Source organism: Solea solea, chromosome 3 (genome assembly GCF_958295425.1).
Source record: "Solea solea chromosome 3, fSolSol10.1, whole genome shotgun sequence".
Classification (NCBI taxonomy): Eukaryota; Metazoa; Chordata; class Actinopteri; order Pleuronectiformes; family Soleidae; genus Solea; species Solea solea.
Genome location: NC_081136.1, coordinates 26,370,650 through 26,396,098, shown reverse-complemented (window position 1 = coordinate 26,396,098; position 25,449 = coordinate 26,370,650). Strand labels below are relative to the sequence as shown.

General features: G+C 39.8%; 3 protein-coding genes across 3 annotated transcripts; 2 read left to right on the top strand and 1 right to left on the bottom strand.

Moving 5' to 3' along the window:
* Positions 1-724: 724 nt before the first annotated feature.
* med21 (mediator complex subunit 21) lies at positions 725-5,999 on the bottom strand. The gene is made up of 4 exons (XM_058624729.1): positions 5,859-5,999; positions 5,476-5,590; positions 3,277-3,377; positions 725-1,405 (listed from the first exon to the last, which is right to left on the bottom strand). The coding sequence occupies exons 1-4, from the start codon at positions 5,898-5,900 to the stop codon at positions 1,226-1,228; spliced, it is 438 nt and encodes a 145-aa protein (XP_058480712.1). The 5' UTR covers positions 5,901-5,999; the 3' UTR covers positions 725-1,225.
* A 5-nt stretch (positions 6,000-6,004) lies between these two features.
* On the top strand, positions 6,005-9,829 carry fgfr1op2 (FGFR1 oncogene partner 2). Its single transcript, XM_058624728.1, has 6 exons — positions 6,005-6,248; positions 6,954-7,090; positions 7,270-7,387; positions 8,036-8,178; positions 8,382-8,495; positions 9,343-9,829. The coding sequence occupies exons 1-6, from the start codon at positions 6,224-6,226 to the stop codon at positions 9,478-9,480; spliced, it is 675 nt and encodes a 224-aa protein (XP_058480711.1). The 5' UTR covers positions 6,005-6,223; the 3' UTR covers positions 9,481-9,829.
* Positions 9,830-10,282: 453 nt separating this feature from the next.
* Positions 10,283-25,154, top strand: tm7sf3 (transmembrane 7 superfamily member 3). Its single transcript, XM_058624727.1, has 12 exons — positions 10,283-10,603; positions 13,395-13,549; positions 16,536-16,686; positions 17,813-17,933; positions 18,812-18,983; positions 19,087-19,264; positions 19,709-19,795; positions 20,750-20,830; positions 20,943-21,095; positions 21,224-21,324; positions 22,225-22,387; positions 23,247-25,154. The coding sequence occupies exons 1-12, from the start codon at positions 10,525-10,527 to the stop codon at positions 23,498-23,500; spliced, it is 1,695 nt and encodes a 564-aa protein (XP_058480710.1). The 5' UTR covers positions 10,283-10,524; the 3' UTR covers positions 23,501-25,154.
* Positions 25,155-25,449: the final 295 nt, after the last annotated feature.

The following is a 25,449-nucleotide window of genomic DNA, read 5'->3' as shown; positions in this document are numbered from 1 at the left end:
ACACTCTCCCCACATTTGTTACCGCTGACAACAATTACATCAATAGTCAATGTACAGGTGTTGCTTTTATGTTCTCAAAAACATCTAGGACTTAATTATAAATTATTGCAAACAATATTTCCTGTTTTAACAAAGATCATTTTTAAAATTAGTTAAATATTTGTTTTTGTTTTTCCATATGTAAATTTAAATTGCCTATTTTTCCGCCAACAGTCTGTCATCTCCCCCTACACACTATTTGTATCTTTCATATGAAACCAATTGAAATATCATTACTATCTATTACAAAACTGAGAAAGGTGCTTGAACTGAAAATAAATTGTTTACAATAATGATGTGCCCAAAGTTTTATTTAAATAAAGCAGAAAACAGTTATGTCACTATTGAGAGCAGCAGCAACTCAAATTAGGACAATTTCATCCAAAAACATATTAAAACGTCATTTACAGCATATACTTGCCATAAAACATACAAAATTAGAGCATGAGGAAGTAGGATGAAACAATATTTTGTGGGTTCTTTAACTCCTCTCCTTCCTTTTCATCATCTGTCATTCACACATAGTGCATGTCTCAAGCTCAACTGCTGCAGGGCTTCAGTGCAGCTTCTGCTATGTTCTACACAGAATTTGCCTTTGAAATACAAAATGTTAAATACTCCAAATACTCCTCTGTACCTACATAAAAGCAAAGACTCCCTGGCATGAAAACACATCAGTCAGTGCTGCATGTTTCATAATAAAACTTTATTGAATTGTTCTTAATGGAAACAAAACTAACATGTGGAGTGATTTTACTATGAAACAGGACCTGTTGTTTTTGGGATGTATGAAACATATAAAGATGGCAAAATTGTGAAGAAAGATCATTTTCACTGTAATTTTTTGCTGCCAGAGGCCCGCCACTCGCATAAAAAAAAATAATAAAGAGGTTAAGTGTTCCTAAATAAAAAGAGAGACATGTTACAGCCGTGACACACAGCACATGCATCCATTGTGTAACTGGTCTTACTTTTTCTACACCAAATTACTTAAATGGGACAAAAAAAAAAAGTTTAGTTTTTGTGAATATTCAAACCTCATCTCATCCACACCAGTCTGGTAAGAATCTCCTACACATTTAAACATGTATTCAGACACTTTTAGTATGGGTTTGAATATTTTCAGGATAGCAGTTTATTCTCTGATGGTACAAAATAGAGTCCTATGTTTTGTGCATGGTGTGGGTCAGGATTCAGCCGCCGATGGCTGACTTAGGGCACTATTGCGTGTGCGGAGTTGAGATTGGGCTATGTCAGCCAGAGCACTCTGGATCTTCTCCAGCAACATATCACCACGGTAAACCACTTCCTCCAGGCGAGCTGCTGCCTCGTGGTTCTCCTCTTCCAGCTGTCGGAGACTGGCTGCCTGATGGGAGATCACAGTCACATAATCATTTACAATAAACTGTTTTTGTCAATGAATAACCAATGCTTTTAAAATGTATATTTATTTTTCTAATAAGCAAGGGCACATATTTATTTATAAAGCCTTGATATCATTTTGGTTCAGCTGGAACGGACATCCCATGCAGGAAACCCATGCGTTTCTTGAACTTATGTGGCATTATGTGGTTTCATTCAGGGGTAGAGCAAGTTGTCTTTCAACTTAAAGATTGTGGGTTCAATTTCCCGGCACCACTAGTCTACACGTTGCTCCTGACGGCTGTGCCGGCAGCATGTGAATGGGTATGAAAGATGAGTGATAGGAAATGCTCTGCACATAGATGTGCTGTATGAAAGTGTTTGTGAAAGGCAAAAACTGTTGTCTAAAGCAGCTTTGAATAGTCATCGAGACTAGAAAAGAGCTATATAAATGCAAACCATTTATTCTCTTGACAGGACAGTTTTATCCTTGATCTATATTCGATTGAAATCCATTCCTCTGTCTCTGTATTTCCTGTGCCGCACAGACCCAAATAATAAGCTCATACCAATGCTAATTATACCTTTCTCTGAAATCGTTTTCTGTGCTGGCTTACTGTCCCGTGATACGGGGAAACTTGGATAGAAAGGAACCATTGTTGTTGTGATTATAAAAAGTTAAAATGTCTGTATGTAGGGTGAAAAACAGGTATTGCAATATTTGTTCAACCACTGAGTCAGGTTAGTTGACCTTTTTCCCGGTTGGTGCACAAGGATCATTTTCATTTGAACCAATGTATACTTCTTTTTTTAGAAAAAGAAACAGAACAGCACAGTCACCATACTAAGTTTAAATTTACGGAATATACACAGCCAGTAAATATTAAAGTGACTGATTATTGAGTACATTTCATTAGTTCAGGATGGCATGTGTAGGATCTAGGTTTCCATCCATCCATCAAAAATAGACTAAAACGTCACACTGGTTCTCAGAGCTAGAGCCATCGATGCAGAGAGAAACTGTCCAAATGCTCATTTGGCTCCCTCTACTGACTGAACACTGGAAATTGGTTTGTTCTTCTGGTCATGTAAATGTCGATCCAAAGCCATGTTTCCACTAAATGGTCCTAGCTCGCCTCGGCTCGCTTCACTTCTTCACGATTTGGTTGTGTTTCCATTACAATATAGTTCCTCCTCAAAGTCATCACTGCACGGCTGCATGAAACTGCCCGTGACTTTGTTTGACACGTCACACACACAAACTAGTGACTTGTAAAGCAGTTGTTTTCAGTGCACTGAATCATTAGAATCAGTTAATCGAAAAGATCGGACTGAAATACAACGGGAGGGTTTGTGATGGGGCTCGTCTGTTGCGATCCCAGGCTTTCAGCAGTGCTGTCGCTAAATACACCAGACTCCTCTGTTAAGTGATGAGATTTTAGACATTAGACATACATCCCTGGTAACTGTTGGAGATTAACCCACATTTTCAGGATATTTAAGTCTTTTTAACTGTTCTACAGTTTGGCATTGTTCGGATTGATTCTTGTGTTGGACGTCACTCTCACGCCTCTTCCTGTGGCGGCACTCTGACCAATCAGTGGCCGGCAGCCTGACGACATCCCGCATAGTATCGCCTCAGCTCACTTGGAGCCTTGCCAGAGCGGGAACTAAAAAAAGTACCAGGTACTATCACTAATGGAAACTCAAAATAACCGCGTTGTGCCGCGCTGGTGGAAAAGGGGCTTTACTGAGAGTACACGTTCACATAGATCAAACATTACATGAGAAATTGCTGTGTTGGACAGCCAATGACATTTGAAGGATAATTTGAGGATAAAAATGAGATTCAAACATGTTTGTGTGAAAACTGACCTGCAGAGCTGCCGTGGACTCCTCACTGGGCAGAGAGTCAATTAGTACATCCACGTCTTTTGCTGTTCTGGCGATCAGGGCCGCAAACAGTTGGGCATACTCTGGGCAGCAAATTCAAAATTTTGAGTCAAACCAAAATACAGGGCAAAAGGAATAACTTAAAGTGGACATATTATACCCTATTTCCCCCATTAAAATAGTTCCCTGGTGTCCTAATGAACATGTCAGTGACATGCCTTGGTCAAAATACCATAAGGATGAAGCATCATAGCAGTTCAATAACCCTGCTAAGCCCGCCCCTTTCAGAACGCTCGGTTTTCGTGCATGGTCCCTTTACATGCAAATGAGACACAGGCAAACACACACCCACTTCTTCCAGGGGGTTTCTGATTTGTCCTCGTTACAGCGCTTTACAGCTCTATTCGTCTCCCCCTCCCTCCACTAGTTCTCCGACAATATCAACATGGCAGCGTGCGCAGAAAACAGCGCCGTCACAGGAAGAGACGTCCTACATAAGGATCGAGCCGAACAGTGCCGAACTGTTAATCAGTTAAAAACACTTAGGAACAGCACCACTGATCGCCAGCGGCGCGCGGCGAGCTGCATAAGCTGGCGCTGTATGTTACTGTATCAGACCGGTGACTATGCTCCGGAGACCTCGTCACCGCGGCATGCGGCCGTTTAGGCGGCTCGCCGCTGGCGATCAGCGGTGCCGCGGTGGCGATCAGCGGTGCCGCGGTGGCGATCAGCGGTGCCGCGGTGGCGAGGTCTCCGGAGCATAGTCACCGGTCTGCACCGGAGCTGGCGATCAGTCGCATACAGCGGCCGTTTAGGCGGCTCGCCGCTGGCGATCAGCGGTGGCGATCAGCTGATTTTCACAGAGAGTGCAGCACCTCTGCACAGAGAGTGCAGCACCGCTGATCGCCAGTGGCGAGCGGCCGCTGTATATGTGATTGTATCAGACTGAGTCTGTGCTCCGGTCATGGAGGACGTACTGAACAAATATTTTTAATTAGGACGTGTCAGAATGGTCAGTTATGAGCTCTATGTGACCTTTTCTTAACAACGTGTGTGTGTTTGTACGTCGGTGAAATACGTCCCCTGACTAAATACGGCGACCGCTGGCCGCAGTCTAGTGCGAACACACGAACACACGTTTGCTGACTTTATCCGGCACATTAGCTTCATATATAAAATCCTCTGTGGAAGTTTGTGTAAAACACTGTGCTCCACTGTGCAGCCACCAACAGCACACTTGTCCCTCCGCGTAGACATAATACCGCTCTTCCTCCCTCGCCTGCACTCTCGCAGGGACAAGGTGGAGCTAAGGTGGAGCTCTCGAAGTAAACTTACTGGTGGGGCGGTAACATTCGCGGTGAAATGCGCATTATGACGTCATAAGCGCAGGGAATTCAACAACGAGTGTTTTATCGCCTATACTTACACTAAGGGGAACCACGAAAACATGACGGAGTATTCTTTTTCCACACTTTGGTGACTGGTAGGGCCTCCAGAGTCCCAAATATAAGTATTAAAATGGTTAAAAAGTTGATTTTGCGTAATATGTCCCCTTTAAGTGTCACTAAAAAAACTATATGAAAAAACAATATGAAAGGGTACGCAGCAGAGTAAGATTGTGTTTATTCTTCAATTGCAAAATATGGCTAAAGATGACAACCTACATCTTATTGTATCCTTATCTAGCAACAGCTAAAGCGGGGAAGAAGTGGAACGTTTAACAATACAGTTAGAGAAACTCTAAAGACAAGCGTTACAGAGAAAGTTAGGAGAAGATAACTGATGTGTGTAAATGCAACAATAAAAAAGAAGTAAAGAGAATGAATGAACATGCAATAAATGATATAATCACGTTTGGGAGAAAATATTTAGCTATGTTCTGATTTAATGGAGTAATATGTAAACTTTCTTTAGCTGTCAACTGATCAATAACACGCTCCCTGTGATTGTTCCTCTACTGGGATGGCTGAAGTCGCAAACATTTGTGATTTCAGTTCAGCAATAAATTAGATCTTTTAGATGTGTAATGGTTTTTTTGTAATGTTGCTTTTCAGTGCTGATAAAAACCATGTTGTTGCAAATTGTGACAGCAAACAGTGCAATTTACAAGATCTAAGTGTTTGTTACTTCTGGCAAGTTAGATTAACACTACATCATAGCTTTAAAATAAAGAATACACACCTTCTGTTGGGTTTGCGGGCTGATCCTTGTTGATGGCTGTCTGGATGTTACTGAAGGATGCAGGAGGCGCACATTGTTGCAGGACCCCGATGGCATTACAAAACTGATCTGCAAGCTGAACACAATATTATGCAGAGTTGGATAGTTTGAAAGTGCTCAGTACTGTGCAACGTAATCTGAAAGTGAACTTGTTTCATGAAACAGGCCCCTATCGTTAGCTCCCCAGTGATGTATCACGTTAGCGGGTTAATAGTGACACATATAGGACATACTGCTTCACAGTACATACTACCTTCAAATGATATAAACACTCGTGGTTTATTTTTTAAGTCCCTCGTCAATATACTGCGCTAATGTTTTAAAAACAGCAAAAAAATCCTTACCGAATTGACAGCGTCTTGGAGCTGCGTTACCCTGTCCGCCATATTTTCTGTGTTTTAACCAAATCTCGCTATCGTTGTCGCGAGAATGTCCTGCCAGCATAAACTCTCGCAGAATTTGACGGTATTTGGAAGCTTTGTTTCTACTTTTCACTGCTTCGATAAGCTGTCAACAGTTGTAGCAGCTCAAACCCGTCTTTACAGCGAACAAGAAGAGCGTTCAACAAAATTAGTTAACCTGTTCAATTCTTAGAATGCTATAAAAGTGAAAAGAGCTACATTATTAACCTCGGAGAGGACTAATGTTAGTCTTTAGCTAATGCTAGCTGCCAAACATCAACAGGAAGCAGCGGGCTAACTAAATCCTCATGTCTTGTACTTTGAGTTCTCCAGGTAACGCTTTTCATTCTTTAATTTCCTTTTATTCAAACATTCTGCATGGCACTTGAGTTGTTACACCACCATGCATATAACGATATACCTTATATGACTTTGAATGTGGTTAGTGATCACCAACAAAGTTAGCTTAGACTTAAAATGTTACTTCATGTTGGTTAACTGAATTGAAGTGTGTATTTGCCTTTACACTTGCTATCGCGAACACAAGTCCTGACCTACAGTTGCTGGTTATATCACCTTCAACACAGTAATGCCAGCTTAACACAGCACCTGTCATAAGGTGTGACTAGATTAGCAATGTAGCAAATTAGCATATACGCGTTCATTGTATCAGTTGTGGTCAGTTGTTTTACTTAAGTTTATAAGTAAAACACATTATATAGTTTATAATACATTGTTCTGAGCAATTATGGTTAGTTTTGTTTTTTTGCTTTACTGATTTACTGCTCACAGTATGGTGATGTTTAATTTAGTGTGACTCCTTGGCCTGCCTGAGGTCAGAAAATGACTTTTCTGAGACAGATAAGATAACTTTATGACATACAATAAAAGTGATCATTTATAATGCAGTTAATTGTTTGGTCTGAAGGTTGAGTTTATAATCATTGCACAAGGAGTCCACCCCTCTTGACTAAATCTATAGCGCTGTTGTCAATTAACCTACATAGGTCCTCATAATAATGAGTTACTCTTTCTCAGGCATGAACTGTACCTTGGAGAACGTCTTGGCAGATGCCAAATCATTAGTGGAAAGGCTTCGTAACCATGACAATGCTGCTGAGATGTTAATCGAACAGACGACATCCCTCAATAAGCGAGTGGAGGCCATGAAACAGGTAGGGTTTCACACGATGCTTGGTTCTGATTAGATGTGATTGTTTATTTTTTAGATGCTGTAATAAAAAAACAACCAAAAAACTGGCAATAAATGGAGTAAAATCTGTTGAAAAAAATGTAAGCCATTAAACACTTTCGCCTGTTCACTGGATTTAGTTTGTTTAATCCTTGTTTACAGTACCAGGAAGAGATTGATGCACTGAACCAAGTTGCGCGACATCGGCCTCGATCCAGTCTGGTACTTGGAATCCAACAGGAAAATCGTCAAATCAGAGAGCTCCAGCAGGAAAATAAAGGTCTGCACATGGACTTTGGTTTCATGTTGCTTTTTTTTTTTTTTTTTTGTGTAACATGAACAGTTTAGTGAGCAAGAGTTGTTACTCTGTGGGTAGAAGTTTAACTATACATTTCATCTGTCATAAAGCATTACATTTGTTTGTTAACATTCATTCATTCATTCATTCATGTTCTACTGCTTTGCCCTATACATCGAGGGTCACAGGGGGCGCTGGTGCCAATCCCAGCTGATATAGGGTGACATACGGGGTACACCCTGGACAGTTCACAAGTCCATCGCAGGGCCACATACAACCATCCACTCTCACACTCATACCTACGGTCAATTTAAAGTGTCCAATTTGTCTGAACCCTAATCTGCGTGTTTTTGGATGGCGGAAAGAAAACTGGAGAATCGGAGAAATTGTTTCTTAACAGACTCCAAAAAATGTCAAAACCTTTTGAATTTTGTATTGTGTTGCAATAACTGTCAAAATAATGGCAATATGATATTTTTTGACCATATTGTGCAGGTGTAGCTCTATCATACTGGTCACTTAATATTCAAGTATAAGAATATACTTTTTTTTGTGTTGTAAAAGAGTTTTTTATTTTTTTCTCACTGTTGTATCCCTCTGAAACCAAACCTCGATTCACTCTTTCTGCAGAACTACGGACATCGTTGGAAGAACATCAGTCTGCATTAGAGCTCATCATGACCAAATACAGGGAGCAGGTCTTCAGGCTCCTTATGACCAGCAAGAGGGAAGACCCCACTATTGTAAGCCAGCTGAAGGAGCAGCACACCACGGTTAGTCAAGACCAGCTTTTGCTATTGGTGACTTAGAGTTTTGTAAATTATTGTTACCATATACCACCAGAGCAATTTTCTCTCAACTTTCTAATTGAACTGTAAATAGAACACAACATTTCAACTGCAAGTTTTTGTGTACAAGTCAGACACACTTCTGGTCTTTTGTCTTATATTGATGCTTTACTCTTTACCCTTTTTAGGAAATGCAAGCACACATAGACAAGATCAATGAGATGGCCTCTGTGATGAGGAAGGCAATAGAGGTGGACGAGGGGCGGATATGTGAAGATGAGGAGAGGATTAAACAGCTAGAGGTAAAAGCAAATGTTCAGACCTACTGCAAAAATCCAAAAACACGAGCCTAGCTATCAAAAATTAATAAATGAAGTGAAGAATAAAAGTTATGGAAAATTATTTCTACATTGAATTAATAATCATGGAAATGTTTTTTTGCTGAATGTACAATACAAGATACAATATGTGCAAGTTCCTCTTTGCCTGACTTTCACGGATGTAGCTTGCATTTCATACTTGGAGTATTCAGTAATTTTCTGAAAGGATGTATGACTCGTGAATATGAAGTGCATACAAAATACTACTTTTATCAAGGAGGATGGTAAAGACCCATTGACATATTTCACAGGCTAGTTGCTATCTTTGTCTGTCTGTAATGTAGTGGTTGGACAGAGTACATTCTGACAACTGTGAGAAAATGGCAACACTAAAGATGGAGGAAGACCAAAACCACAACAGAAGTATGCTAAAAACTTCAGAGACCTAAGGGGACTATAGATGGAAATTAGCCAGTAGCTATATTTTCTTTTACTGAGATGTACTATGTACACTCTCCTTAATACAAATACATTTAATAAACTAAACCTGAATGCTAACCTGTGGGTTGGCATTACAAGCCACACATTTCATGTGACAATTTGAGCCATTAGATTAAACTTGAGGACATGCATATTTACAGATGCAAGCAGTTGTATTTAGTGTTTTTTTTTTTTTCTTCCCGTCACTGAGAAGTAATTTTGCATGTACACTATGTGAGTCCAAACCTACACAAAGCTTGTCGGATCCACTAATGCACTAGTTATGAGACATTCTGAAGTATTGTCTGTACTGTTCAATAAAGATTCAGTTTCTGTGTCTGTGTTTTAGCTAGAGAACACTGGACTTCGCGAGCTGCTGGGAATCAGTCGTGAGGCTTTCCTTGTTCTGAAGAGAGAAGACGCTTCGGAGAGCACATCTCTGTCACCGTTGCTGACCAGCGCCGATGTCAGCTTAAGGAAAAGTTAGAGCCCAGATCACTGCCCAGCCCCCTTCCCCATCCATCTGCTGCCACTATTGGGTACAGTTATGTACATTCTGTTGCCACAAACCACTTCTCCTTTTCCATAAAGACTCTACAACAAAGATCTTCCCCATTCCCTGACTGCATAATACTGCATTATGCTACAGTGTTGCATTCCTGTCTGGTGATTCAGATAGATGCAGTGTGCACACGTTTTTCTTTCTTTCTTTTTTTTTAAATTATTGTTGGTACTTGTGTTTGCTTGTTTTGCCAGCATGCATGAAACTGTGGTGCCTGCAAAGTGTGAATGAGTAAAAGAAGGGCTTGAGGTAAAATAAATCCATAAACATAAAATTGTCGCTACTTTAATATGGGTGGGATTTGATTTCAGATGTGTTTCACATCACAGACTCCCTTGTTTTCTTGGGCAGCCTGTGCAAGTGGTTTACTTCTCACTTTCACTACTCCATGTTAGTATATTGTCCACAGCAACTATAAAGCAGGAATAGAAACAGTTAAGAGTCATAATTTGAAGTATGTGAAGTATCCTGCTCACATGTTATTGTTTATTTTAATAGCCAAATAGTCTCTCTGTAAATCTGACAAAATTCAGCAGTGTTTTTGTACTACTTTAAAGTAACTTGTGACTGCAATGAGAACAGAAGATGGCAAAGAGGTCCACACATGTGGAGATAAAAAATGTGTCATAACAGTCACTAATCGATTAATTTAATCTGGTCACGATTTATGTTGGTCACCCCATATAAAAAGTGTGGGAAATACTGGTGACGGCGACTGTCAGGAGAGGGCAGGAGAAGGAACCGTCGCGAGACAGGGCGTGATTCTCGCGGCAGCGCCAGCGTCGTTCTCCAGTCGATGTCGGACTGAAATCGTCCTGTGTCGCAAGCGCTGTCTCCGCTCTGTCAACATGCCGCTCTTTTCTTTGCAGGAATTTGTGTCCAAACACAAGAGAATGTCAGGTTATCAATGAGTTCTGTGACCGACAGAGTGAAGCGTCTTCTGGTAGAATAAACGAAGAAAAGAGGGAAATGTCTCTTTGGACTTGGTCTCCGCTGCTGCTGCTGCTGCTGCTTCACTCGATATGTGAAGTTAACGCTCAAGTGGAAAGTGAGTTGCTAAATCTCGAACTTAACCATTTTTAACTTCTCATTTGTATGCTTTAGTCTATAAAACATATGGATATGAGGTGTTATCGCGTGTTGTTCTATAGGAAATGGAGAGAAATCCTCTCTTTTGCACTCAATAGTTAACGTGCGCTGTCAAATCACTGAAGTGTCTCGAGCCGCTTTGTGTAGCTAAATGTTTTATTTCCATTTTAGCTAGCTAGCGTCAACTATGTACATGTATGAATATCAAAAACCCGTTACAACGGTGGCGGAGACAATTCAAAGCACTGCAACATGGATGAAACACCACAGCAAACAGCTTCTGTCAATCTCAACAACTCACTCAGCATCACAACTTTACACAAATATTGCGCTGAAAGTCAGTCAGACATGATGAGCGTCAGTTTAACATCTGGATTTGTAATCACGTGAAGGGAAACAGACATTTAGTGTTGTAAAACAAATAATAATTTAGTTTAATGTGCAAGATAAAATAAATAAAATACACTACTTGCATATTACATTATTATACTATAACATATCGTACATAAGATTCTATATATTAGTTTATTGAGCAGTGACAAGAGCCAGGTGAGGTGATAATACAATATGTGCTGCAGTGTTACCTTCAGCTTCCAGATTTAAAGCACATGTAACTAATGATCTATGTCTTTGTACAATTATTTGCTATTTCACTACACATATTGACTGTTTCCACTCCATATTGACTGTGTGAAAGGTTGGGATAGCCTCAGAAAGAGGACACATTTTGGGAACACAAAACTGTGACGCTATATGATGCAATCTTTCAAGTGTCAACAATAATTGAATGGATGAGTCTGTCCTCTTCTTCTTTGTGGTCATAATCATAATAAGAAGAGTAGTACCCTTCTCTCTCTATATATATATTAATATATAGGGATATTATCAGTAAATATGCCTGATTTAGCCACACAAGCTTGTTTGTATCGGCAGTTCATGGCAGGGCGATGGAGGAAACATTAAAAGATGACAGATTACAGTTGACTGACATCATTTCAGAGGATATATGCAAGAGCACATATTCACATTAAGGAAGCCGCATAAAAATACTACTTCAAGGCACATGACTACATATCACTTGAGCACAAGTATGTGACTCCAACATAACCATATATACAGTATACTGTGCACACAATAGTCTTAGGGCACCATCAGCTTTGTTGTTTTTCTATTTGCAAAAATTCTGTGATCTGTGGCATCTGGATTGAAATTATGTGACTGAAAGTTGGTCTTATATTAACAAGCTGTCAACTCATGCAACACGTTATGAATAAACCTGGCGTGCTGGCTCATGCTATTGCTCGAAAGTCAATCAGAATCAGAATCAGAATACTTTTATTATCCCAAAGGAAAGTATGTTCCAATAAAGTGACCGATTATTATGGTCTCTATAGCATTGCCAAAACAACAAATCTAATGGTGGCCTAAGACTTTTGAACTGTACTGTAATAAAAATGTATGTGAAAATCATGTCTAAATAATGAAGTGGCAGATAATTCCAGTTTTAGAGAATGACCAGCAAACAAAGTGCATGGGTTGGCCAGCACGTGTGTCACCATCAACACATCTTTTGCATTAGTTCCTTAGCTGTAAGATTTGAAACTCATTCTGTTAGTATGACATACCATTCATGTGATCCCATCAGTGCAGAACATATAAAAAAAAATATAAGTCTTCAGACAAATACTATACTACAGTGAAGTGTGAACCATGTAAACGTTGAGAAGTAAAAGTAAAAATGAGCGGTAGGTATTTTAGATGGGGTCCATAGGTCATATTGTGAAAGTTATGTGCTGTGCTTGTCACGACTACAAGATAGTAAACACAAATAAATCTGGGTGAACACTAAGAGATAAACAGCGAGGAAAGTGCAGTGTCACATCGATGTCTAAAAGGCTAAAAGCTGATCAGGCCAAGTGACTTATTCATGCCCTGGGAGTTCTGTGAATATTTGCCTTTGTGTTTATTTATCTGTCCTGATTGAACTCTTGTGTTATTGCTGTTTGAGCATAGATCATTTGAGGCCCTCATGGCGCAACAGATCAAATGTCAGGGCTTTTGTACACTTTCCACTTTTAAAAAGAAAGTTAATCCTTATTAATGAATTAATCCATAGTTAATGAATAATTTTCTCTTTTATATCAAACAGTAAAGAATAATAGCTAACTGCCAGGGCAATGATTTTCACATTACATCTGAAGATTGTGTTGTAATTCAGATAGGACTCATAAATGTTTTACTGATTTTAATATTGTAGTTTTGTAATTTCTTTCAAGAAACACCTTAAGAATGTTTCTAGAATGGCACTGGATGAGTGCATACCTTCACCAGGGCTAACACCGTATCTTGCCATGTTAAAGACTTAAAGACTAAAGACTAAAGAAATTTAATCTGTTTAACTCAATAAAATCCGCATCCACAGGCTGGGCAACAGTTGAAAAGATCATGTGAGAGGGAGAGAAATATTCTATAAAAGGTATTATATACACTGGCTTGACATCTGACCTGCCTGCTCTGCAGTTAAATTTAGAATATTGGATCAGAAGTTATTTTAATTGGTTGTTTCATAATAATTGATTTAATAAACTGCGGATGATCTTATTACTCTGTTATTATCTCAAAGATTTTATGGCACTGACTGAGCTTGTTGTGGGGGTAGAGAGACACGGGGGTATTAGCTGATTTGTTTAGCTGTATATGCTGCAAGTTACAATCAAGTTACTGCAATGTTTTCTCTCTCTCATTCACAGACCGCGTAGTTTTCCTACCGGGAATGTTCCAAAACGTGAACATCTCCCAGAATGAGACGGTGCAGGCCATGGTGTCCGGGATTCCTCCGGAAGTCGCTTTCATCACTCTGCAGTTTCACACACAGCACCACAACGTCACTCTCTCCTACAACAGGGTGAGAAAGTGCTCACTTTTCTCACTAGTTCTACAGCAATGAACTGATGGATGGCAGTAATACTTAATTTACTCTTTTCAGCAGTGACTGCAGCTCTGTTTAGGAGCACTATTATATTAGAGTGATTTCAGAGAGTAATAGTATTATTATGGTTCTAAAAGATCTTCCCATTTAAAAGAAGATAGAAGATTAAGAATGGCACATATGAGCGGACACCAGTGTGATTGACAGCTGGTATTGTCCAATATGTGTGTGGTTTCAGGTGACATCTGTCAATTTCCTTTTGCAAAACCCTCAGCAGCTGTTTTGAAGCCAATCTCAAAACAGCAGTTACGATTCTAATGGTGACGTCACTACCAGTTGTCATTTGACTCAAACTTTTTCAAAGAATTTACTTGGGGCTAAAAAAGAAAGCAGCTTATGGTGTAAACAAAAGTTGAGTTAAGGTGAACTGCTGCTTGTAGACTCAGATTTAGGATACAGATATCAGAATTGTATCTTCTGATTAAAAATGTATTTCCTTTTTTTTTTTTAGGTCACAACTAACTGACATTAATATTATATGGGTGTTTAGTAGCGGGATACAGTGGAGTTAAAGTGATAATTATGTGATTTCACCACAGTCTAGCACATTTTCTAATGCCTACATTGATTTGTTAGGTAACTTAATCAAATAAGATTCTCTGGCCTACAGGACTTCTTTTGTTTGTTTTTTACTTGTTTTTTGAGATGAAGGCTTTCTATTAGGTAAGTATTTGTTCATGGGGTGGGTGATGAATTGTACTTGTACTGATTGTGAACATACAGGTTGTAGATAAACCTCTGTTAAGCAGTGATGAGTGTGCCGATATCAACAGCTGAGATAACCGTTTGTGTAGCTGCCTCTATCAGTCATGCATGTTGTGGTTTTACGGATTACTTTTTGAGTTGGTTTAAGCCCAATGGATGAATGAGGCTTTGTGAGCTGAGTCGTCTGACCCTTATGAGAGCAGTGGCAGTCAGCTGATGTACAGTTTACTGGTCATGAGCAGCAGACAGGGGCAACCAAGAGGGAAACAACCTTCTGGCCATGGTCCCAGCAGCCTCAGGGAACACATTAGGTCAAAGCCACCTAGACCTGTTTAGCTTTACTTTTCTCTTCTGATTGAAATAGCAGAGAAGAAAACAAAAAAAGTCATGGGACTAAAAGCTTTTTTTCTGTGGTAAAAAGAAATGAAGCATGAAGGAGACATGAAAAAGAAACAAAAAAACAAATGCCTCTGACATGGAGCAGATCACTCTCACCATGGAAACTAGAAATTCTCATTGAAAAAAAGTATTTGTGCAGACAGGTTTATTTAAGAGTGAACATGCACTCAAAATGAGATTTCCTGAGATTGTTCGCGTTATCTGTTTCCTTTTTATTCACTCTCACAGGAGACTTAATACAAGATAGTTGTCTGTGCTGACTGGCACGTTATGTCAACTATTTCTGAACACCATAGGATTTTTTAAAGTCAGATCTACTGCTCTGTATTTTAAAAAGGAAATACAAAAGCTTGGGTGATGAATCACTGCTGTACCTGGTGGTGACTAATAACTACCGTCTTTACACTCTTGTGATTGCTCTGTGTCATGTTGGATTAATTCAGTTGTGACCACAGTGAATGGTGGCACTACCCACTCTGAACAAGATGAGTGTGACACAACAGAGTTATTGTATGTGCAGTGGAGTCAAGACTATATATCTCTATTTTGACTTTGTTACAAGATCTATGAGATCTTAGCCAGGAAGAACTCCTCTCTATCGACCTCCTCTATTTCCTGTGTGCATACACACGCACACACACACACACACACACACGCTTTTAAAAAAATGTATTGTAAACTTTCTATTCATGTGTACTGGGTTCAGAACTATTTAACACACTTCCTTGTTTGACTCTACTACTACTGGCACAAACACACATCAAGAACACATTGGGTTAAATTCCAGCTTGTGCAATAATATGCATTTTTTTGTCATAAGAAGAGCTCTTTAATGCAACAAAATAAGAACAAAAACAAAATAATTGGCTTTTTGTACTTTTTTTAACTTGTGTTTTACATGTTACATGAATTTTAATATTACTGTACCGGATTTTTTCCAAACCCATGTTGTTACTGTACAACACTTGGCAAACTGTACTGTTTTCAAAAGTTTTTTAATAAAATTGGATTGGATTGGAACATTTTAAATATCAGGGTTACTGTTACTTGTTAGTTTGAGCTGTTCATTGATTGTTTTGGTCTTTGTTGAGAATAAGAAAGATACTAAACTTATCCTTTGTAGTCAAGCTTTTGCTGAACCTTTGTGTTTCAACTGCTCTGCCAATGACAAGAATTAATTCATTCATGTACTGCAGTACTCCTTGGTCAATGAAAATAATTTGTTTAAAAGAAGATTGTGAGAGCTTCTGAGAAAGAGTCTCTTATAAATTCTTTGAGTGACTTTCCAGAAACAACCGGAAATATTTAATTAACCTTCAGGTCACCACCGTCCTCAGAGATAGAATAAATAGAGACTGTCACTGTCAGAAAGGTCACTGTCTGTGGAGGATGTAGACTGCAATGAACCACAGTCCTCAGTGTGAGGCGTGTTGTGTGGGTCGCTAACACAGTAATCCATGGAACAAAGAACCGAGTGTGTCGTGATATGGTGAGCGAACAGAGTTTTAATGCCAATCATAGCTTCTTGATCTGTGCTAAATCTTTACTTTGTCCTAATTTTGAAGCAAAACCAGTTTTTGATTGACAGCGTTGCAGAAACATACAAGACACCGATCAGCACACTAACACATTAGTATGTGGTGAGGTCTTACAGAGTACAGCTGCTGCACTGGATCGATTAACAATTATCTGTTTGTTAAAGTGATCCTGGTCATAAAGACAAGTTCACATGTGCTTTGTTTGTGCTTTGTCTGCTGACAAACCTTTGCTCTATATTTGTTATGTGTGTGTGTTTCAGATGCCAAGTCTGGATCTCTCTATGACAGCAGTGGACTCTGGCCTCCTCTCATCTCTGCTGCCGGCCCAAATATCCCTCTCACTGTTCCTGTCTTCACCCAACAGTGACACTGTGGCAAGCATCGGGGTCATTCTACCTCTCTCTAGCACTGGTGAGTTTTAGGCCCTGTCTAGACCTGGGATTAAAGGTGACATTGAGTGCTCGTATCGCACATATATGTTAGTTATGGAGGTCTACTTACATATATTAACTTGTTTCCATGGTGAAAACGAGCTGCAAACGAGCCGAAATATCTCTTCACTGACGTTCTCGTCAGCCGCGCTGTTTCAGCCCAAAATCACACCCCCAGAACGTGGGCTGTGTTGTGATTGGCCAGCCAACGAGAGCTTTCCCACTGTCCTGTGATTGGCCAGGTACCTGGAAGTGATGTAATTAGCACTTCAACTCTCAGATACGCAGCTCCCCCTCTGGCACGGTGGATGCTCTGCATCTCAGCAGCTACAACGAGAGTAGTTTTTCTTCTTCTTCTGCGGTTGAATGTACGCAACCAGATGTGACCGGACTACTGCCTGCACCAGGAGGAGCTACGGTAGTGAGATGAGTGGGGAGGTTTACTGATGACATCATCAGCAAACGGAAGTGCCTTTCCGCTTTGCAGAGCCCAGGAAAACAATAAAACCCTATTTTCTCAGCTGTGGCTGAACTGTTTATTCTGAAACTTTAGGGTTTCATAAACGAGGTAATGACACAGATACACACACAAACGCAGCGTTAATTGGAGCTTCCGGTCTATGTCGCATTCAACATCTATCCTGAGTGATCTGATCGAAATAATCTAGGTACAACTATTCACAGCTGAAATAAAACGAAATTGTATCTGGATTTGCCTGCCTGTTGATTAGTGTTAAGAATACTGGTAAACTACTTCAGTTGAGGAAGTGGCCTTAAATGTGCCACCAAACCACTTCCATTTGTTGTTTTTGCATTCAGATCTGAGGACGCATTTAGGATGGATTGTGACCATTTAGACCTGCACTTAAAGCAGGGGGTCAGATCAGTCTGGAGGGATGTTAATGCCATGTCTGATTTAAGAAAAAGTTCACGTGGATGGGATGATTCATGTTGTGCATGAATGCTTTCTGCAAGACCTGATATTTTTGACACACTTATGTCTGAAGTTGGTTACACCCACATGCCTGCCCTCTTCCTTGTGTGGTGAAACAAACATGCTCCACTGACACCGCTGATAATAAACACACTCTTTCACTTGCTTGTAGACCCAGTGCCTGGGGCTTGCAACATGGAGTCCAACCTGGACGTCGATCCAAATCTCAACATTCACTACAACCTCTATGAGACCACGATTCGTTTTGCCCCTGCAAACACAGGATATGCGAGGTAATGCACCACATGGCATTACCCAACTTCCTGTTAGGCCTGTTTAGCTGGAGGAAGACTGTAAACAAACAGTGCTGTGCAGAAGTCCAGCTTTGTTGTTTTTACTGTATGTCTGTCAAAGCATTGGCATTTGGATTGGAATGATGTGACTGAAAGTTGGTCTTAGCAATCTTAGTTTAGCAAGCTGAATTGAATGAGTTAAACTCCTAGAACATGTATATGTAATGCTCAAGCATGTCTTTCTGAGATTATACACCTTCTCTGCCTTAAATTCTATGGAGGCTCATGAGTTTTTTTAAGAGCAATTAACTTCTTTTTCTCTAGTTTCTGAAAGAAACTCGGCTTTGATTTTTTTTCTCATGTCTCACAAAGTTGCTTCACTACTTCACTACACTAACTACATTCATATCCTGTTTGAAGTCAGTACCGCATTGATCAAAGTGGAACACTTCACTGTGCATCAACAAACCACTGAATTACGTATATAGAACGGCACCTCATAAGAACCACATGATATCCTTTCGATTGTTTCCATTTGCTGTCTCTTCCATGTGTAAATTAGCTGACATTTGCACAAACTCATCATATTCAGTTTTGTAGAGACACTTGTTCACTATAGTGGGGCAGTTTCCGGTAAACAGCTCAGACGAAGAGTCCCGGACCATTGTCATCTCACTTAGATTTCTTTGTTTAGTGAGTTAAGTGCATATGAGCGAGACAGTGAGCCTTTCACTCACTGCTGACGTACAGTGAGTGAAAGGCTCACTGTCTCGCTGAGTAGGAAAAGGGCCTCCGACAAAAGCAGTCACAGAAGGAGGTGAACAAAAGGTGAAGTTTGAGTTCTCCTGACTGTCCCCTCTGTCCCTGCTCTCCATCAGAGGCAATTCTCCTCCACTCTGCGACGAATCCACAGGAGCCGACACACGCTGGCGTCTGCAGTACGACATCTACCAGTACTTCCTGCCCGAGAATGACCTATCAGAGCGCAGCCTGTTCAGTGGCATTCAGGCCGTGGCTGACATCAGTGGTATGATGCAGAATGGCAAACATGTAAGCAGCATAAACGCACACATGATTAAACCGTGGAAATCTGTTTTTCTTATTGACAAGTAGGGTCAGCTGACACACAGCCCGTCACACTGTCTCCCTGCAGGTCATGACACTGTCGTCATCAGATATGAGCATGGCGGTGTTCAACTCCATCCCCGGCCAGGGCATCATTTACTCGGTCATTGTCAGAGACCCACTGTGGAACACTTCAGCCCCCTACATCCCTGTTCACACCTATGCCTGTAGCTTTGCTTCCACCCTGGATGGCTGTCAAACTCTGGGTGAGCACCTAAAGCCGCTTTCACACTAAATCTAATGGCTATACCTTGGATTTTTACTATCTTATTATTGCATATTTAGCACTGTTAACAGCTATGCTAACTGCCAGATAATGAATGTGTGTCTTTGCCTGGCTCCAGAAATGATTTAGCAAGGCTGTCAAAACAGATGAAAAACACATTAACCTTGATGATTGGAGCAAAAGCTGATAAGACAATCTGTGTCCAATGGATTGAGTCGCTGCAAATTTGCTCATTTAAACAGGTTTATACTATTATACGGTGGTAATAAAAGAATCAGTGATCCATGTAAAACTGAACTAGACCTGCATCGCGTGATCTAGTTCTTACATCAGGTTGAAACTTGAGCTGCACTGTTCTGAAAACAGTTGATCAATTGGATTTATATTATTATTATTATGACTATTTTTTTTAATTTTTTTTTAGGAAAGGTATCAACAAAAGTGTTTTTCACCATCACTGGCTTGGTGGGCCTGTTTGTCTGCTTTTTTGGACACCGATTCTTCAAATGTGGTAAGGAGTCTTGTTTTAAATAATGTCTATGTATTTTAATCTTATCAGCATTGCAGTTAATAACACTTACATTCATTTTCATAAAATGTAAGTTATGGTTTAAAATACCAGCAACAGCAAAGTGGTTTTTAGTACAGCTGGGGCATATTAATTTTTTTCTCTCTACTTCTGGTTCCATCGTAGCGTCAGGTCAGCCTTTTTTGTTTGGAGCTATAAATCATTACGTCTTTTTTCTTTTTTTTTCTCTCTTGAGGTCTGGGAATCAAACCCAAACTTTGTTGAGCGAAGTACTGTTTTTGTTCAGTCACATTTCACTTCAGGAGCATGAGGAAAAGGCCAGTGAGATACAAGGTCATGTTTGTAAATGTAAACTTTCTCATAGAAACGAAGCAAAGCTCTGGCTCTCCAACATACATACAGTATGCCATTTTATTAGGTCCAGTGTGTGCTTCTCTGTTTCTTTATGCATTTAAAAATGAAAATGATTACTGGTCTTGAGCATGGTCTTCCTCTCATGTGATCTTTCGTGCGAAGCTTAAATGTATTTGTTCCAAACTCCAACCCATGACTTTGATGCTGCCAGTAGTTCTCTAATAAATGCCAGAGTGAGACGTTAGATCAAGTGCATAACCTCTTTATTCCGGAACACGTGGTTCCATCCAGTTCCAGCTGCTGCATTTAAAGGCTACATGGCGCGACTAATGATTATTTTCACAATTAATATGTTGATTATTTTCCTGATGAATCGATTAGTTGTTTGGTCCTTAAAATGTTAAAATGCTGATTGGTGTGTCCCAATCTCGAAATAAATGAACAAATGTTTTAATTTAGTTTTTTTTGTTAAATGAAACAAAGAAACTGGAACATGTTTACATTAAAGAAGCTGAAACATCTTGTTTTAGTTATTAAACAAACACATATGTGCAGCCTTTATCTCTTTAATATCTCCCACAGAGCTGTTCTGCATGGGCTTTAGCTTTGCAGCGTTTTTCTTCTTTGTGCTGATCACAAGGACCACAGAGCTGAACTATGATCGTGAGTTTTTTTTTTATCTACTTCTCATTGTTTACACTAATAAAGCTGAAGTATAATAACAGACAGTTGCAGCAAGGAAATAAAAACAATGTCTGCTTCCGTCCCTCCACAGTTCGCCTGGCTGTGTCGGCAGTGATCGGCGTGGTGGGCGGGGTTCTTCTGGTGATGAGCTGGTGGCGTTTCGGCTCGGTCATGGCCTGTATCGTCGTGGTCGGCCTGATGCTCGGCTTTCTCATCGCCTCCACCGTCTTCTTCACTCCTCTGGGTGAGAAAACGAAATTCTGCGTGTTCCCCAAACAGAAGTCACTATTAGTTTTCCACATTAAATCACAGAATCCTCTGTAAAGTTCTTTTAACACAGCTGTATACCATGTGCTGTGCTACTTCTTCCAGGTGACCTTGATGTCTTCAGACAATCGGATGTCGTTTTCTGGGTGACGTTCTGCTGCATCATGATCATTGTGCCACTCTTCTTTGTGCGTTGGCCCAGAGAGGTAACGGCTTTTTACACCTACACCTCCTCACCACAGCGTCACATTTAAGTTTCATAATACAAACATACTGTAACTGTAGAATGCAACACCTTTTTTCAAGCGTGTCAGAGAACCAGGATGTAAACACTCTTTCACATGTTCCCACTCAGTCTACCATTTCCTCCGTCTTCTTCTTTATTTGTCATTAGGTCCCTTTCAGAGGTTAAAGTTACCTAATGTGGGCAAACACTTCTTCTATCAATGCATGTTCCTTTCATCGGGCTTCTATAGAAATATTGTACTTTTTGTACAATTATACAAACATTTTGGAAAGTAGATGCAATTTCTGCCAATTAGCCCTCCTAAATATTACACCCTGGGATCTTTATGTAGTAGTATATATGTTTTTCATTATTATTATTATTATTGTTATAAGTTCAATATTCTTGGCAACAGATTTACTGTCCAGCATATGCATTGAACTAGAGGTGCTGCTGACCTTCGCTTCACTTTAAAGCACACCATTTCATAAAAGTGTAAACTAACAGAACTTAAACAAAAATATTAAGTTGTCTTTTTATGGTGGGAAAATTCCAGTATCTGCCCAGTGACAAATCCTTGTTTATACATTTCTCAGCTAAGTGATTCCTCGTGCTCACTGAGCTTTGCCGTCTGTTGCCAAGAGAGTTTTTCCTCATGTGACGGCATGAAAGCATCTCTCAAAAATGTTAAACTGCTCCTTTACTTAAATTTAGCATTTTAGTTTTGTAGAAGTGCTATTATTTCAATGTACTTATTTCCATTCTAATGTATTACGATTGAAAACAGACATGAAAACCTATTTTATATGTTCTTATAAATAAATTGTGATTGTTTTTCAGTCAACTAAATCTCTGATTCTGCTTTTTCAAATGCCTCCAGGGTAACATCTGCACGTGTGGCATTGTCGGCGCTTACGCTGTGATTCTGGCCGTCAACGCCTACATGTACACCAGCCTCTCCTTCATCGCACTGAACATCCTCAAACGCCTGCTCAACAACAACTTCAGCGCCATGTTCACGGACGTGCCGTTCCAGACCATCGGTGAGTTCACGCTTGAGACCAGTAACGTAAACTTTAAGATGTTAAACATCAAAATAGACTCCAAATACTCAGATACCCTGCACACTACGCCGGGTGTTTTTTTTAAGTCCCCAAAACAGAGACTTAACACCTGGCATTAAAATGCATTTTCTGTGATCCGATTGCAATCAGATGACGCCTGACTACTTGTAAGTACAGGTTTAAATACAATCATCTCACAAAACAATCGTCAGTCTAATATAAAAAAAAAAGAAATCACGATTGTTCTCATGTCAATGTCAAATTGAATTATGTAGCAGCACGTTTTAAAAACAACCATAGTTGACCAACGTGCTTTACAGCCTTGATCGCACAATGTCTTAAATGGATTAAAACAGGATAAAACAACCTTGAGAGAGAGAAAAGAATGACGTGCACAAAAACACGTTCATTCTCTCATTCCACGCGATCAACCCAACCACAACCAAGAAGCCAAAGACAAGAGGTGGGTCTTAAATACATAAATAAGGTGGAGCTAGTCTATTTAAAATCTTAAAATTGATCCTAAGTTGGACAGGAAGCCGATGGAAGAAAGCCAGAACTGGTGCTATGTGGTCCCTTTTACTCTTCCCAGTTAAAAAAAGTACATATATATATATATATGTGTATATATATGTGTATATATATGTATATATATATATATATATATATATATATATATACACATTTGTATGTGTATTAGTATGGACACAGATTACCTCTGAACGGGACCTAAAATGCTCATCTGGACAGAGATCGTTCTTCTCTTATTTTTAAATAAAAATGTCGTAGTATTGTTGTGGGTGTGGCCTTGGGCTGATTTCTTCCTTCCTTCACCCAGACTACATCCTGATCACAGTGTGGGTGGTGCTTGGCGTGTGCGGCATCGTCCTGCAACTGTACCGCGAGCGCTCTCGGCCGTTCTTCCCGCCCAGCCCGTACCTCATGTGGATGCAGGAGCGCGAGCGCCGCAAGACCAACGTGCTGGACCCGAGCCACCACTTCCCCCCTCTGCCCAACCGCCTCATGGCCCGAGTGCGGCAGCTCACCAAGCGCATGGAGCCAGCGGGCGAGCACACGCCGCTGCTCCTCTGAGCCTCTGATGCAGCGACGCATCGTGGACACGCACAGGCTTGGACCGCCAGAGTTGTAAAGACGCCAGAGAATCTGTTGGACCGAGAGGAATGTGATTCCTCGTGACTTGGTGTGGGGATTTGACTCTGGAGCAGCTGAGTGAAAGACTTACTCAGGATAAAAAAAATAAAATAAAACCACTGAGAGAAAGTTTTAAATCTCACACAAACAAAGAAGACTTTGACAGACACTTTTTAGTCGCCCACTACTAACGATTTATACGACGAGAGTCGTTGTTTTTCATGTCGTCAGACCATCGTGTGTTTGGAGTTTGATTTTAAACGACAGACTTTTTAATCGAACACAATCTGTGCCTTCAGTGAAACAGTAACATTTACAGGATTTCTGGGATTCACTGTATCTCAAAGCTTGAGACCATAGTTTGTTTGGGAAAACACTTAATTGTGTTATTTGGTGAAATTCTCTTCACTTAATGACGGTCTTAACTAAATACAGTTGTCTGGGGAACAAAAGAAAATCTGTAGGAGTGTGGTGAATGTTGCAACAGCAAACCACAAGAGGTTAGAGCGATTAATCAGGCAGATATTTGCCATTTTTTAATAATAAATCAGCCAGAAACCTGTTGCTATGTCACTAAATGTTTTCAATCCCTATGTTTATTTATTTTTTTGCTTTCCGAGGACCTGTTTCACGTTTTAAATATTTAGTTTATACATTATTTTTATTGAAAATACTGTGTATAACTGCACTATAGTGCCAACATAAATTGTACCTTGGAGAGACGGACAATAAGTGTTATTCAATAACTAGTTACTGGTGTTAAGCACATTTTTTATTATCATTATTATTACGTCAGCATTGAAGAGTTATCTTTAATCAGATGCACATAAATATATGGGAAAAAAAGATAATTTTCTCGATTAATCGAGTAATGGTTTGGTCATCGGTGTTTTTCAAACCTGGAAATTATGATGATGTTCTTAAATGTCTTGTTTTGTCCCCAAACCACACATTCCATTTGATACAGAGCAAGGAAACCAGAAAATATTCACGTTGGTTGATCTCCACAGGCTGCACTGCACAATGAATCCTACACATAATCTGCCCTCTCTTAAAAGCAATGGATGTAGCCTACGTCATGTCCCCCAGACTTTTACTTTTGAAGGCTATCAGGACGGGAAGAGGATTTCAACAAATAAGATAAAAAAAAAAATGTTTTGAGAAAACGAATACGAACTGTCTCAGCTGTGGTTCACGTGGCACAGTTATTTTATTCAGACAGTGTTTTGTCCTTCACTCCTTTTCCCTTCCGTGTGCTTGACTCAGCCGTTTTCCTCACGTGTAACATGCACAGACTTGATCTTTACATGTATGAATCTCACACCCGTGTGCCATGACCTTTCTCAGGCTTTTTTTTTTAAAAACGACGATGCACTGACATGACTGATTTCGATGCCATGGTTCAGCTTCTTACACGTCAGTGAGTACTTTATGTAGCAGCTGAGCTGAACTCTGGCATTTTAGAGAAGAAAAACAAGCAAAAAAATCCAAATAAAAATGCAGATGGTTAGGTTGTTTTTTTTAAATGTAAGGTCAAATGTCATTTTTAATTTAATATGTTGATATTTAATAAATGACAACATGTACAAAGAAACTGTTGTACAATTACTGTGTGGTCATTTCTGTTATAATTAGGTTACGGTTTGTGTGAGACATAGTTGTAATCTTAAGAATAATTTGTCATATTTGTTTTGTAATTGTCCTGACAACTACGTTGGAGTTCTCATAGTGAGAGCTGCTGCCCCATGGTGGATCATTACGGTAATGCAGATGGTTCGTGAGAGGACAATCAAAATTCATTTTAAATGACATATTATTCTCATTTTTCCTCAAACAGTTTGTGGACCTAGAATAATAGATACCTAGAAGTTTTCCAGAGATTAATTTCT